The following is a 13,835-nucleotide window of genomic DNA, read 5'->3' as shown; positions in this document are numbered from 1 at the left end:
ATGTAATAAGGAATCTCCAATGTTATCCTATGAAAGGGGTCGGCCCCACAGCAGTGAAAAATGGATCTGGGGGAGTTTCACTACCACGAGATGTACAACCTAAATGTACATGTCCATACATAGCACCCTGCCCTGCGGGATACCTAGAGCCTACCTTAGATGTGACTTATATGTAATAAAAGGGTGGTTTAAGGCCTGGCAAGGGTATTTAAATGGCAAACCAACTTGGCAGTGTGGCACTACATTCAGGCGGCAACAGCAGGCTTGGGCAAAGTTTTAGAGGGCTACTTAGGTGGGGGGAGGGCAGGAAGTGCTGAATGCCCTCTGGTAGCATTTAAATTACAGGCCCTGAGTTTATGGTATACCACTCTACAAGGGGCTTACAAGTAAATTAAATATGCCAATTAGGTTTATGCCAATCAAACCATGTTTAGGAGAGTGAGCACAAGCACATTAGCTATGGTTAGGAGTGGTAAAATGCAGTCCTATGGTCAACAGAAGCAAAAATCCTGAAAAATGGGAGGCAAGTAGGCAAAACTTTTTGGGGAAAACCACTCTGTTGGAAATGGCCTTTTCTGCAGGTTCATCCCCAGATGTTTTGCCCCACCCTCTCTTTTTTTGCTGAATTAGTTTTTTGTTGGATCTAGTATTCTGGGCCCTTGACTACTGCTAGCCAGTGCTAAAGTGTAGGTACTCTGTACTCTAAACATGCTAACTTGGCTTATCCACAATCAGCATATTTCATTTTCCTGTAGCTTCCTAGTAAAGTGCTCTATAGGTGCCAGGGGCTGTAAAGTATATGCTACTAGTGGGCCTGCAGCACTGATTGTGCCACCCAAAAGAGTGGCATTTTCTTACTTTAGCCATTCTGTGCCTCTGCCTGTCTCTGAATACACGTCTGGGGTTTGTGCATTCCTGCTAGACAGTCACACAGAGAGAGAGCTGGGCTATAACATTTGCAACCTGATTGCCCATTACCAGGCTGATGGGCTCTTAACTGGCTTGATGGGGGATGGAGTTTATCAGTGCCTCACTTACACCTTAATAGGGCTGTGCCTCTCCCCACACAAAAGGTTGCATAAATCCCTGTAAAGTGTCTGGAGCCAGGGAAAGCACGGCAGGGACCTTGTGGAGTTAAAAGAAATGACTAGAGTTTTCTCCCACCTTCCAGAACCAGAGTACCAAAGTATAAATACTAGACCCCAAACCCCACCAAACAGATCTCTACTGGAACCAAGGGCACTCTGCCAGGAAGAAAGAGTGCTGTGCTGCCAAAAGAGACTTCCACTCTGTGACTACATATCTGTGTTGGCCTACTGCTTGTTGTGCTGTAGGAAGGACTGCCACTTTGCTACTTGCTTTGCTATGTTGGCGTGCTGCCTGCTGCTTCTTACTTGCAGTTAAAAGGACTAGACTTGCTGTCTACATCTTGAACCCAAGAATCTCCAAGGGCTTGTTGGCCTGCCCCCTGTTCTTCTGCAGTCTCAAGGACATCAAAGACTGCTTGCAACTGTACTGCTGCTGCTAGACTCCACCATCTGTGAGACCTACCATTGCTTGAGGTGCCCCCCTCCAGTCCTGAGCCTTAGAAGTGGGTTCTGCAGCTAAAACCTGCAAAAAGCAACACGTTGCCCCCAAAAGTGTGGGAGGAAAATTGACACATCGCTCCATTGACGGCGACACAGTGGTTGACCAATGACAGTGGATTCATAGATTGTGCAGCTCGATGGCGACACTCTGTGCGGCCCAACAACAAAGCATCGCATTCACTTCCACAGAGCCCGATGACAACAAAGTCCCTGGAGTGCAGTAAAAATATTGACCCATCGTGTCCCCACTGTTGACGCAGTGCTCCATCAGCGGTACCTTTTCAGTGGATCCTGCATAAGTTCTGCAGCCAGCCTACCTTCCATCACGGTTGGCCTGGATTTGGGATTTGCACCAGTTCCTTGCGACCTAAAGTAACCTTTTGACCGCTATAGAATTCTAAGCAGTGTTTTCATATTTAATCTTTAGAAATTCATATCTAGACTTCTACTGATTGAATTTTTTTAATTTTGGTCTCATTTTACGCAAGCAAATGCTCTCTATTTTTCTAAGCTGGTCTGGAGTCTTTTGTGCTGTTTTCATTGAGTTACTGTATTTTAAGTGTGTTGCACAAATATATTCCACATTGCCTCTTAACTTAAGCCTGACTGCTCTGTGCCAAGCTACCAGAGGGTGAGCAAGGCTTAATTTAGGGTGTGTATCTGACTTACCCTGGCTAGGATTGTCGTCCCTTCTTGGACAAGGTGCATACCTCTGCTAACTACAGACCTAATTTCTAACACACCCTAAGGCTGACAGGTCTAACACTCAGCATCTACAACAAACAACTCACAAGCCTCCTAGAATGTTATACACTTGTCTCCAGGGAACAGATCACCCAGGCTGTCTCACCTTCCCTCCCTCCTCCTCAGCATGGACATGTTCCTACTTATCTCTATGAAAGGCTGCAGCCACCAGAGGGCAGTTTACTGGAGAAAAGGGGCCTATCCAATACTACCCTTACTACTCTCTCCCGGACTTTAGCCACCTGTTGCACTATATAGGGGCACAAGCTCTCCTGTCTGCCTCCAGACATCAATCATATTGGTATGTTTTCTGCACCCTCCACTCCATCAAGGAGTCGTTTCTCCCCCATTATACCACTTCGAGCATCACCTACCTGCATAGTTTAGCTGTGTTCCACACTATGAAATTCTAGATCCAGGAGCCCCAGGCCTTTCTCATCTGTGTTCAATGTGGGGACTTTCACTCCTGCTCTACTACACCCCCACCCCCAATATCAGTAAAAAACAAGAAACTATCCAATTTTTTTAATGTATTCCGGGGCACCAGACACATGGAATTTTGGAAACTATAGAGGCACCAGGGAAGGAATTACATTTCTGCCACCACTACCATTTATGCTGTGGACTGCAGCAGAGTGTTTCAAAAATGTACAGAGGTCTGGAGGGCTAACAACACCCTACCTATGTAATTAGTGAGTTATCTCTGTGTTGTGTGCTTCAGACATTAAAATCTATCTGTCTCACAGCACAATCCTACCTCAGGAGGTCTCTCGCTCTGAGCTCCCTCCAGCCAGTGGAAAAAAACAATGTAAATGTAAAGTTTTGCACCTATTGATTTGCCCTTATTGATTCCTGACGTTCCTTCAGCAACCTCAGACTTGAAATGAGCAGTTGTTGCAAATAGAGCAGGGCATCATTTGCATATCCGCAAACTGTGTGGTAGAGTCTCCCACCCAAATGCATCAGTTGTGCAAACCTTGACATGTGACTAGCAGGCAGCTCTGTGGCCAACTCAGATAAGAGAGGAGAAGGGGGCATCCCGACCTAATACCTCGCTCCACATTCCAGCTGTCATAAATTTAACCACCAGAGTGAACCCATTCCATGGGACTGGAGAAGAGCAAGGAAACCCAACCAAGGAAATTGGGGCCAAACCCCATCTTCCAGAGAATCGTCTCCATGTATCCACAATTTTGCATGCAGAAAGCCTTTTCGATATTTCTGGCCACGAGGACTGTGTCCACGCCAGAGACCCAGACCATGTGCATTACTTGGGTTAGGTGTCTAATATTAATAATTGTACTTCTAGTAGGCATGGAGATGCTCTGGTCTTCATGGATTAAGGAGCCAATCATTCTTTTAGGCCTATTTGCAATGATTTTAGAAAACACCTTTACATCCATGTTCAACATGGAAAAGGTTGGTAGGATCCAAGTAACAGAACATCTCTGTCCACTTTTAACAATATAACCACAACAGCCACTTGCTTGTCTTTGGCTGCCTGCCAAGGCCCCTGACATCTTTATAGACCTCCAGCAGGTGATCATCGAGCAAGGAAAAATATGTCTGGTTGAACTCCAGAAGAAAACTGTCCACCATTGGCACCTTGTAATGCAGTAACCTGAGGATAATGGTGTATAATTCTTCTTGTATAATGTCGGCCTCTAAGCCTCTACTCACAGAGGTTTGGGGCTTCCCCACCCACTAGAAAGCTCTTTGTGGATACCTCCCGAGCCTGCGGTGGCCTCCTATATACATTAGTCAGACACCCCCTAAGGTAATTGTTAATAGTTATTTTCGTACTTGCCACTGATCAATCCTCTCCAGTGACAGTCAGTATCAATGGTGTGCAAGTCTCCCTCCTAATCTGCCAGGCTAGGAGCCTGCCCAGCTTATCTCCATGCTTATGTACCTTATGTCTATAGTCAGGAAGACTAAACTTATCCAGTGTCTCCATATATCCCCTATCCTACTCTTCACAATCAGCAATTCGCTGTCTTCCTTCATAGCTCTACTCTCCTGCCAATTTTCCTTCCTGTGTTTTCAGGTATCTTTTGTAACTTAGATGTGGTACCATATATTTTACTGAGACATTTACCATTCAAGACAACCTTAAGTGTGTCCCACTCACTAGCACATACATAATTTTCCCCAGTTGTCATTTAAATATCCCTTTGTGACAAAGGCTATATCTGTGAAAAATGCCAAATATTTCAGAGTCTCAGGGTGGAGATGCCACATTAGGATCAAAGGGTTACACTAATGTGATGTATATATAACCAGTAGCGGTGCATTGTCTGCCGAAAACCTGCCAAGGTGTTCTACCCCCTGCAACCAGTTCCTCAAGGAAAGTGAGACCAACATCCTGTTGAGTCTGCTAAATGTACCATGTACAGGGAGTAAAATGTAAGCTCTTCTTTCATCAGGTCCAGTGACCAACAGACATTCACACAATCCAGATGCTCCATCACCTCCACCAATGCTCCTGCCATTCCACACTTCGTCTGGGATCTGGCCACTGCCTGTCTATTTTCCTGTTCAATATGCAGATAAGTTACCCACCCACAAGAGGGGAACCCCCAGATAGGGCATAAAGATCTCCAGCAATCTCCAGAAAAAACATTTTGTCATCCACATTAGGGACATATTCATTCACCATACAACTTTCACTCCCATCCAATAGGCCATATACCAAAATGTATCTGCTTTCTACATCTGCTTGGGTAGCATGGGGATGAAAGGGGACTACAGTAGCCACCCAAATAGCTGTTCTTCTAGCATATGTAGAGTATGAGGGTGGCTAGAAATGTCCTCTTCTTTTTTCCCCAACTTGTCACCTTCTGAATCGCTTAAATGTGTCTCCTATAAAAAAGTCAATCCAACTCGGTACCTTTTATGGTATAAATGCGTTTTATATCCTTTAGTGTATTCATGGAGAACCCTAAAATTCCAGGTAATAATCTTCACAGTACCTCCCAATATTGCTTTTCACACAGCCTGATAAGCCCACTACAGAGTATCGATTGTAACTTTCTGTGACTTTCAGCATACATTCCATCTATAACCAGTGGGCTTCCCTGGGTATAGGATGCTTAATCTGCAAACCTCGTGTACAACCCACCCAGACGATAATCAATGCTTTGTACCATAACCTAACATGAAGAGTAACAACACAAATTCACTATGGTGGTCTACCTCACATGGAAGATAGGTCCAGTGATTCTTGTGCCCTGCGAAGCAATAGTTGCACATGGGTAGAGAAATCCATCCAACCTGGCTTTCCTAACTATAGAACAGGACTTCATCCAATGCAATCTACAACTTTGTTGTTTGTAGATTGGTGGTCCTACACAGACCCGCTGTGCTCAGACAAAATACTATTTCATGTCTTCCTTCTTTAATAAGCCTAACCGACAGGGTACCCCTACCATTGGACGAAGTGTCTTGAAATTTTACAGGAGCCTCTGCCCCAGTCTTACAATGCTGCAGAATCGACTGTAATAACCATTTGCAGCACAGCTCTTCAACTGGCCACCCCAACTTTGGGCACTATTCATCTCACTTGTGAGACCCCTAGTGTGTCCTCCTGTGAAACCTCGATGGTTGCTTCAGGCATCTCTGCTGTCAAAGTCTCCACCTTCTACAATGTGCGGTCCTGCAGCAGCCCAATGCGGAGTCTCAGTCTGTCAACTACCCTTCCACTGAGCCATAAGGTTTCCTATGACTCTGTCATTGTGTGTCACTTGACCTCTAGGGAGCGCTGCTCTCACCATCAAGCCAATCCCACACCTCTTCAGGTCACATGAAGAAGTGAGTCTGGCCATTATTTATGGCCCTGAGTTTAGCGGGAAGGAAAAGCGTATATGGAATGTCTGGTTTCCTCAATTTCTGCTTGACTACCAAAAAAAATTCCTCCAAGCCTATATCTTTCTAGTAGTCAGGGGAAATTCTGATAGTATGTCCATACTATTGAGAGTCCCCATAACTTCTGGCCCAACGTAATATGCCATCACTGCCCCTGTAATTAAGTGCTTTTGCCATGATTGCTCTTGGAAGGGAAGAGGAGGGGGATGAGTGCCCTAAGTGCTCTCTCATTGGTAAACGATTGAGGAAGCTTTTTTGGATCCACAACATTTTTGAGCCAGCTTTCAAGGAGAAGTTATAGGCAGTCCTCCAGTTGTTTGGGGAACCCACAAAGTGTAGGTTACACCTGCATGACCTACCATATGCATCTTCCAAGTGGTCATTCCAATACGTAGCTGTCCTTGTAAGGGAGTAAATTGTGGTCCATACCTGTCACCTCTTCTGTCAGATTGATTACAGCCAACACCACTTTCTGTGTCCAGAGTCCTCCATGGCCAATATGTGCACACAGGAAGACAGTTGTATCATTGAGGCCCTAAATGTTCCAGGGTGGACAGACCCTGATTACGACCAAGGCAAGCCGAGGCAAGCCAAGATAATAATTACTGTGCTGCCCAACCATTGTGTGCAGTAGGATAACATCCGCCACTATGTCATGCTGCAGCAAAGACAAGTCTGTTGTCAAGTGCAGTCAATGCACCTGCCACTTGTACAGGTGTCACACTCACCCTAGCCATAATAAAGAGCGCCATTGTCATGATGTGACCCCAGGGTTCCACTAAACCCACTGCTAACCGCAAGGAAAGTGATCTGTGCAGCCACCTCTCCTGCCAAGCAGCCCAGGACATGTGCTGTGCACAGCTCTTTAGCCCTCCCCACTTATGGGGGCAACTGGAAACCAGTAAGGAACTTCACCCACATTGTAGACCCCTCAGACTTGGGGGTTGATGGATCTACAGTTTGCTCAACTCCGCCCATGTAGGTCACGTCACCAGCTGCAAGCTTTACTGTGGTTTTGTTGCCATTTTGGGTGTTGGCCGCAGAAGGCTCCACATAGGGTACCCGCCTCAGCAAAGCAAGGGGAAGCGTTCCTTTCACCATAAAGGGACTCCTCCATGGTCTCAGATCAAAGTACAATGGCAGATTTATTTTTCAACAACCAGAATGGCAGAGGATTCTTCAGGCTAGTAAAGGGGGTCTCAGAGCCGAAGCTCAAGTTGTGCTATCAGCCATTTTGGTTTCCCATGCCCACGGAAAAGTACATATTATTTAAATTAAGTTAAATTATGTGCTTAGTTATTAGCACAGAACCACTATGGCTGCAAGCAACACGTAACTGTTGTCATTATCAAAATGATTTGCATGCATGTGACATATAGGAAATAATTGAAGAAATCAATTGGAGTGACCTTTAAGTCCATTTCTCATGTCTCAAAATGATTAAACCTGCACAAGGTCCTTGCATAAATGTTTTTAAAGGATACAGTCCTGTCAATGAACTATGTTCCGCAGCCTAACATTTCTGCATAGGAAACCTAAAGTATTCAACAAAAACTTTTTGTGGTACACAAGTTCAATGTTAGGCCACCCTAAACCTGTGAAAACCCAACGTATTGTCTGGATCTCCAATGTTGGTGACATTGAGTCCACCTATATTCACAGCGCATAAAAAGGGCATTGTACTCTCCACACTAATGTGTAGAGGGATTCGGTCTTATGCAGCAGACATTTGAGTTCAATCACGCCATTGAGGCCCTGCTGGCATTCGATTAATAATGTCTTGATCGGCTCGCTCATCCGACCTCTTTCCTTTCTGCTCCTTGTTTCTTGGCAACTGTGCACAGTTGAAGAGAAAACCCTCATCAGCTCAGAGAGCATGTCCCATGCCTGTTCCAACAACCTTTTTTCTGTAGTCAAGAAAAGACGCTTTCTGTTCCTGCTAAAAAGACCTCCACCAGACGGACAACTCAAAGTTCTTCGAAAGACACAAGTGAACATCCTCTGCTGGGTAAGCAATCTCTTTGAATTAGTATATTCTTTAAGAGGTGAGTGTAGTTTGTTAGATAACAGTTAGATAAAACGAACAGACTTTACATTAAGTTGAAAATAGTGTACAGATGCTAAATGAAATTAAAAAGAGGTTCTGCAATGCATGAAACGTCTTTTTGTGTTTTGATGTTATCAGTGCACTTGATAAAACTAATAAAAATAATTTGTTAAAAAGTGAGCTTTTTAAAGCAAAAAGCAGGCAGTGGCAGGTGCGTACTGCGGGTCTAAACAATGAAGCTTGGCAAGCAGTTGCAATGAACCGTTATGCGGTTGATGCGCAGATTTCAAATTTGAATGAAAGTTTTGAGTTGCGGAGGCTGCATTCAGCTCGTCTCTTTGAAAGGAAGCTTTGAACACACATTAGATTCATCAAAGCGCAACGCTTGAACTAGGAGATAAAACAACACGTTAACGCTTCCGAGATATTGCAAACTGACTGAAGTGCCTTGGTCATGAGGGAAGCACATTGCAATTATCATAGAATGAACTGCTAGCTACTCAAAACTGAGGCTACCAGAGCATGCGGAGTAAAGATTAACTTAAGTGTTTGAGACAAATGGCTTCATAGATTTTCATGAATAGACAACCAGCCATAGAATTGTTTGAAATACGGTTAGCGTCGCCGGCTACTCGCAAATGAAAGTAGTTGCAGCCTTCCAGGCAGGGGTGGCTGGGAATAAAACCAACAATAACTTACTCCATGATCTGCTATCTAAGTAAATATACGCATTTTACATTAACAAGATTGCGCAGGTGCTTTAAATGGAAATATAAAAGTGCAGTGACAAATTATTTAGAGTACCTGCTTGCTCTTGAGAAGTGCAGGTACTCTCCCATTAAATGCATTGAAGCAGTGCTGAGCAGTGCAAGCACTCTCCCTTTAAATGTATTGAAGCAGTGCTGAGAAGTGCAGGTACTCTCCCATTAAATGTATAGAAGCAGTGCTGAGAAGTGCAGGTACTCTCCCATTAAATGTATTGGAGCAGTGCTGAGAAGGGCAGGCACTCTCCCATTAAATGTATTGGAGCAGTGCTGAGAAGTGCAGGTACTCTCCCATTAAATGTATTGGAGCAGTGCTGAGAAGGGCAGGCACTCTCCCATTAAATGTATTGGAGCAGTGCTGAGCAGTGCAAGCACTCTCCCTTTAAATGTATTGAAGCAGTGCTGAGAAGTGCAGGCACTCTCCCATTAAATGTATTGGAGCAGTGCTGAGAAGTGCAGGCACTCTCGCATTAAATGTATTGGAGCAGTGCTATGAAGTGCAGGCAATCTCGCATTAAATGTATTGGAGCAGTGCTATGAAGTGCAGGCAATCTCGCATTAAATGTATTGGAGCAGTGCTATGAAGTGCAGGTACTCTCCGCATCAAACTCTCCAGTAATACGGAGCCAAAAACATATCTGCGCAGCCGAGGAGGATTCACCTTTAATAACTTGGATTTCACTTGTATTATCCATCCTCAAAACACAGGAAGGCTTTCTTGGCGCTAGTTGTCAAGTCAGTTGTACTTTCTAGTGTAGGACTGAAAAAACAGTGAAATTCCAGCATGTGGGTGTGGTGCGACATCAGCGTAGAGACGTTGCTCATTTAGGACGGATGGGCACCCCGAAGAGAGTAACGTAAACATAAAAGATCAAATACGAATACTTTCCTAGATCTGAATGTGCAATATAAAGAAGACAAAACAAAAATGTACAAAGAAAAACATTTATCAGTCACTATCCTGAATTGTTGAAACAGAAGAGTTAGGCCTTAATTAGAGTGGCCCGGGGAAGGATCCCAGGCTCTTCCTCTAACAGCAGCAAAAGGAGAGAAGCAAATGTCCCGCTCACCTAATCTCCCGCCCCAGCACCCCGTCCAGGGGCTCCCAAGAAGTCCCCCCAGCGGTTTGTCATCTGCTGCTCGCAGGAGGTGAACGGGTGTGGTTTGGGCATGTTATTTTCCCAACAAAGGGGAAAGCCATGCAGATTTGCACCTTGACTTCATGGCTCTACATGTTAGACTCCTATTTGTGGAAAATAATGGGAGACAGCCTTTTAAACGCTGTCGCTTTTACATGCTTTACCATATCACGCCTTTGTCACATATGCTTTTACAACGAAAGGTAAGTATATCTAAGGTGTGTGTGTGTGTGTGTGTGTATATATATATATATATACATTTTTTTACCGGGAAAAAACAACGCTTACAGGGACATTATAGTTGGGCTCACATTTTAAACGTACAAAATCTTAGAAATTCAACAGTTACAGTTATCTCAAGTAACTCGTGCCCTTCTGAAACTATAACTCGTGTCCCCCGTGCACATATTTTTAGTCAGTAATGTTACTGCAAATATTGCAGTGATATTATCAATGATGTTATCAAAGATGTCATGAGTGCTATAATTTGTAGGGTAATTAGCAGTGCGAGAGCACGTGTATAAGTTACCTTAGGGCACAGGTTATACTTACTTGAGATAACTCTAACTACAACTGTTGATTTTCTATGGTTTTGTACGGACTGTAACATCCCTGTAACCTTTGTTTTTTTCAGTGAATTTCTATGTTTTTTTAAATTCTGTTTCTTAACTATAACGTCCCTGTAATGTTTGTGTTTTTTCAGTGAATTTCTATGTTTTTTAATATATAGTAATTTTGCGTGCGGCGATTGGCCATAATGGCCTGGCCTAGAGCCAGGCCCTGAGACCAACCACCTATAACCACCCAACCTTCGCCTGTGCGCAGTGGAGATTGCCCATAAGACCTGGCCTGCAGCCAGATCATGCAGCCAATGTCACCAACCACCCAATCCCACGCTGCGCACGACCCTTTGGCCGTGTGCAGCTGGAGTTGGCCATGACCTCTCTGGGGGTGAGAATAGGTGTGAGAGGGTATACCTAGGGGTAAGTGTGGCTGTGAGAGTGTGCGCATGTCTGTGAGTGGGTGTGTGAGTGCTTGAGTGGGTCTCTGAGTAGGTGCATGAGGGTCTGAGTAGATCCGTGTGTGCATGAGGGTTAGAGTAGGCCTGTGAGCGGGTGCGTGCGAGTCTGAGTGCATCTGTGAGTGGGTGGGTGAGTCTCTGATTGGGTCTGTGAGCGGGTGCATCAGCATCTGAGTAGGTCTGTGAGTGGGAGTGTCAGTGTCTCAGTGGGACTGTGAGTGGGTGCGTAAGGGTCTGAGTGGGTCTCTGAGTGGGTGCCTGAGTGTCTGAGTGGGTCTGTGAGAGGGTGCGTGAGTTTCTGAGTGGGCCTATGAGTGGGTGCATGAGGTTCTTAGTGGGTCTGTGATTGGATGCATAAGTGTCTGAGTGAGTCTGCGAGTGGGTGCATGAGTGTCTGAGTTGGTCTATGAGTGATTCTCCAGGTGGGTCTGTGAGTGGGTATGTGAGTGTCTAAGTGGGTCTGTTAGTGGGCACGTGAGTCTCCAATTGGGTCTGTGAATGGGTACATGAGTGTCTGAATGGGCATGTGTGTGAATGCATGAGTCTCTGAGTGGGTCTGTGACTGGGTTGGTGACTGTTTGAGAAGATCTGTGAGTGAGTGCATGAGTCTCTGAGTGAGTCTGTGAGTGTCTGAGTGGATCTGTGAGTGGATGCATGAGCATCTCAGTGGGTCTGTGAGCGGGTGTGTGAGTCTGAGTGGGTATGTGATTGGCTGCGTCAGTGTCTGAGTGGGTCTGTGAGTGGGTGCATCAGTGTCTGAGTGGGTCTGTCATTGGGTGTATGAGTTTCCAAGAGGGTCTGTTAATGGCTACATGACTGTCTGAGTGGCTATGTGAGTGGGTGCATGAGTGTCTAAGTGGGTCAGTCAGTGGGAGCATGACTGTCTGAGAGGATGTGTGAGTGGGTGCATGAATCTCTGAGTGGGTCTGTGATAGGGTGTGAGAGCATCTGAGTGGGTCTGGGGAGAGTGCATGAGGGTCTGAATGGGTCTGTGAGTGGGTGCATGAAGGTGTGAGTGGATCTGTGTCTGCATGAAGGTCTGAAAAGGTCTGCAAGTGGGTGGGTGAGTTTGTGGGTCTGTGAGTGGGTGGGTGAGTCTCTGAGTGGGTCTGTGAGTCGGTGCACAAGTCCCTGAGTGGGTTTGTGATTGGGTGCACCAGTGTCTGAGTGGGTCTGTGATTGGGTGCATGACTGTCCGAGTGGGTTTGTGGGTGGATACATGAGTGTCTGAATGGGTATCTGAGTGGGTGCATGAGTGTTTGAGTGGGTCTGTGAGAGGGTGTGTAGCTATCTGAGAGGGTCTGTGAGGAGGTGCATGAGTCTCTGTGTGGGTCTGTGAGTGAGTGTGTGGGTGTCTGAGTGGGCCTGTGAGTGGGTGCATGAGGGTCTGAGTGGATCTGTGTGTGCATGAGAGTCTGAGTAGATCTGTGAGTGGGTGTGTGTGTGTGAGGGGGTTTGATAGTGGGTGTGTCAGTCTGTGAGTGGGTCTATGAGCATGTAACTGGGGCTGTAAGTGGGTGTGTGTCTGAATGGGTTTGTGATTGGGTGTGACAGTGTGTGTTACAACATGTGTTTAAGAATATATATATTTATTCTTTCATCAGCAGGCTTCGCCACTCTGTCGCGAAACTGCATGAGGGCTGCGATGAGCACCGCAACAAAGTCGTGGATGCATGATCGTCAAAGAAAAAGGAGCTTTAACCTTTTTAAACTCATAATTCATCCCTCACAAACCCATACATTATCCCCATGGGGTCAGAGTACCTCTACCCTGACCCCATCTACCCATTTCTCAAAGAAAATCCATCCACCAGGACTGTTGCCGGTTGATAAAATGGTGGCCACAACTTTCTGATCAGCTTGCACCCAGCCAATCACACTCCTCCATGTTGCTTGCAGAGTTGCAGCGGTCCGTGGCGGATGCACACCAGCTCCACGGCCCTATATATACAAATGTCTTTTCCCGCTAATTACCAAAAAAGCACTGCACAGATTCACAGCAAAACACGTAGCACTTGGTCCAGAACGCACGCTTTTGTTGTTTGGTGTGAAAATTTAGGCAGTAAGTTTTGAGAAGTTAAAGAAAATCCAAATAAATGTATATATATTAACCAGTGGCGGTCGCCACTGGGTTGTTATATTTAGGATAGTTTTTCCATTGGAAATGCTTGATTTGTGTTGCTTGTTACTTTGGTGCTGTTTGTCTAATCTCCACAAAACATTCCAAAAAACTGCTACTTTTTTACTAGTTTGTGCATGGGAAGTTTTAGAGTGATCCGTCAAGTGAGGATAGAGAAAAAAGGGTGATGTCAAAAAATGTTTTCCCTATTAATTTTTTCTATAGGAAACTTAGACACAGCTACACTCCAAACCGCTGAACCAATTTACACCAAATTTGGCAGGCAGCTAGATCTTGGTACAGAAAGAGTGTTTTTTGTATTTTGGTGTAAATTCATTCAGTAATTTTGGAAAAATTAATATCCAAGAAAATTGTATATATCATGCTCTGGAGGTTTCACACAGTTGACAGAACTCATACTGAGATCTGAGATCTGACTGGTTGCTACCACCTCAACCAGGAAGTGGTGGCAGCCATTTCAGGGGCTTGGGACTCTGTCCTGAGTCCTTATAAAACAAAAATAAAGTCATTGTTGACAGGGTAGAGAT

The 13,835-nt window shown here is 45.2% G+C and overlaps 1 protein-coding gene across 2 annotated transcripts in view; it reads left to right on the top strand.

Annotated features, from left to right (window-relative positions):
* Nucleotides 1–13,835, top strand: part of RAB11FIP4 (RAB11 family interacting protein 4) — a 1,128,176-nt gene that overhangs the window by 711,899 nt on the left and 402,442 nt on the right. The window contains exon 1 of one of the 2 annotated variants that reach the window (XM_069200003.1): nucleotides 8,037–8,205. The exons of the other annotated variant lie outside the window; for it this stretch is intronic. Within the exon in view, the coding sequence (XP_069056104.1) occupies nucleotides 8,074–8,205 (132 nt within the window). The 5' untranslated portion in view covers nucleotides 8,037–8,073. Of the gene's footprint in view, nucleotides 1–8,036; nucleotides 8,206–13,835 lie in introns of those variants that run through there. 2 annotated transcript variants of the gene reach the window in all.

The sequence above is a fragment of the Pleurodeles waltl genome, chromosome 7 (assembly GCF_031143425.1).
Source record: "Pleurodeles waltl isolate 20211129_DDA chromosome 7, aPleWal1.hap1.20221129, whole genome shotgun sequence".
NCBI classification, from domain to species: domain Eukaryota; kingdom Metazoa; phylum Chordata; class Amphibia; order Caudata; family Salamandridae; genus Pleurodeles; species Pleurodeles waltl.
This window is presented reverse-complemented; position numbering and strand designations above follow the sequence as displayed.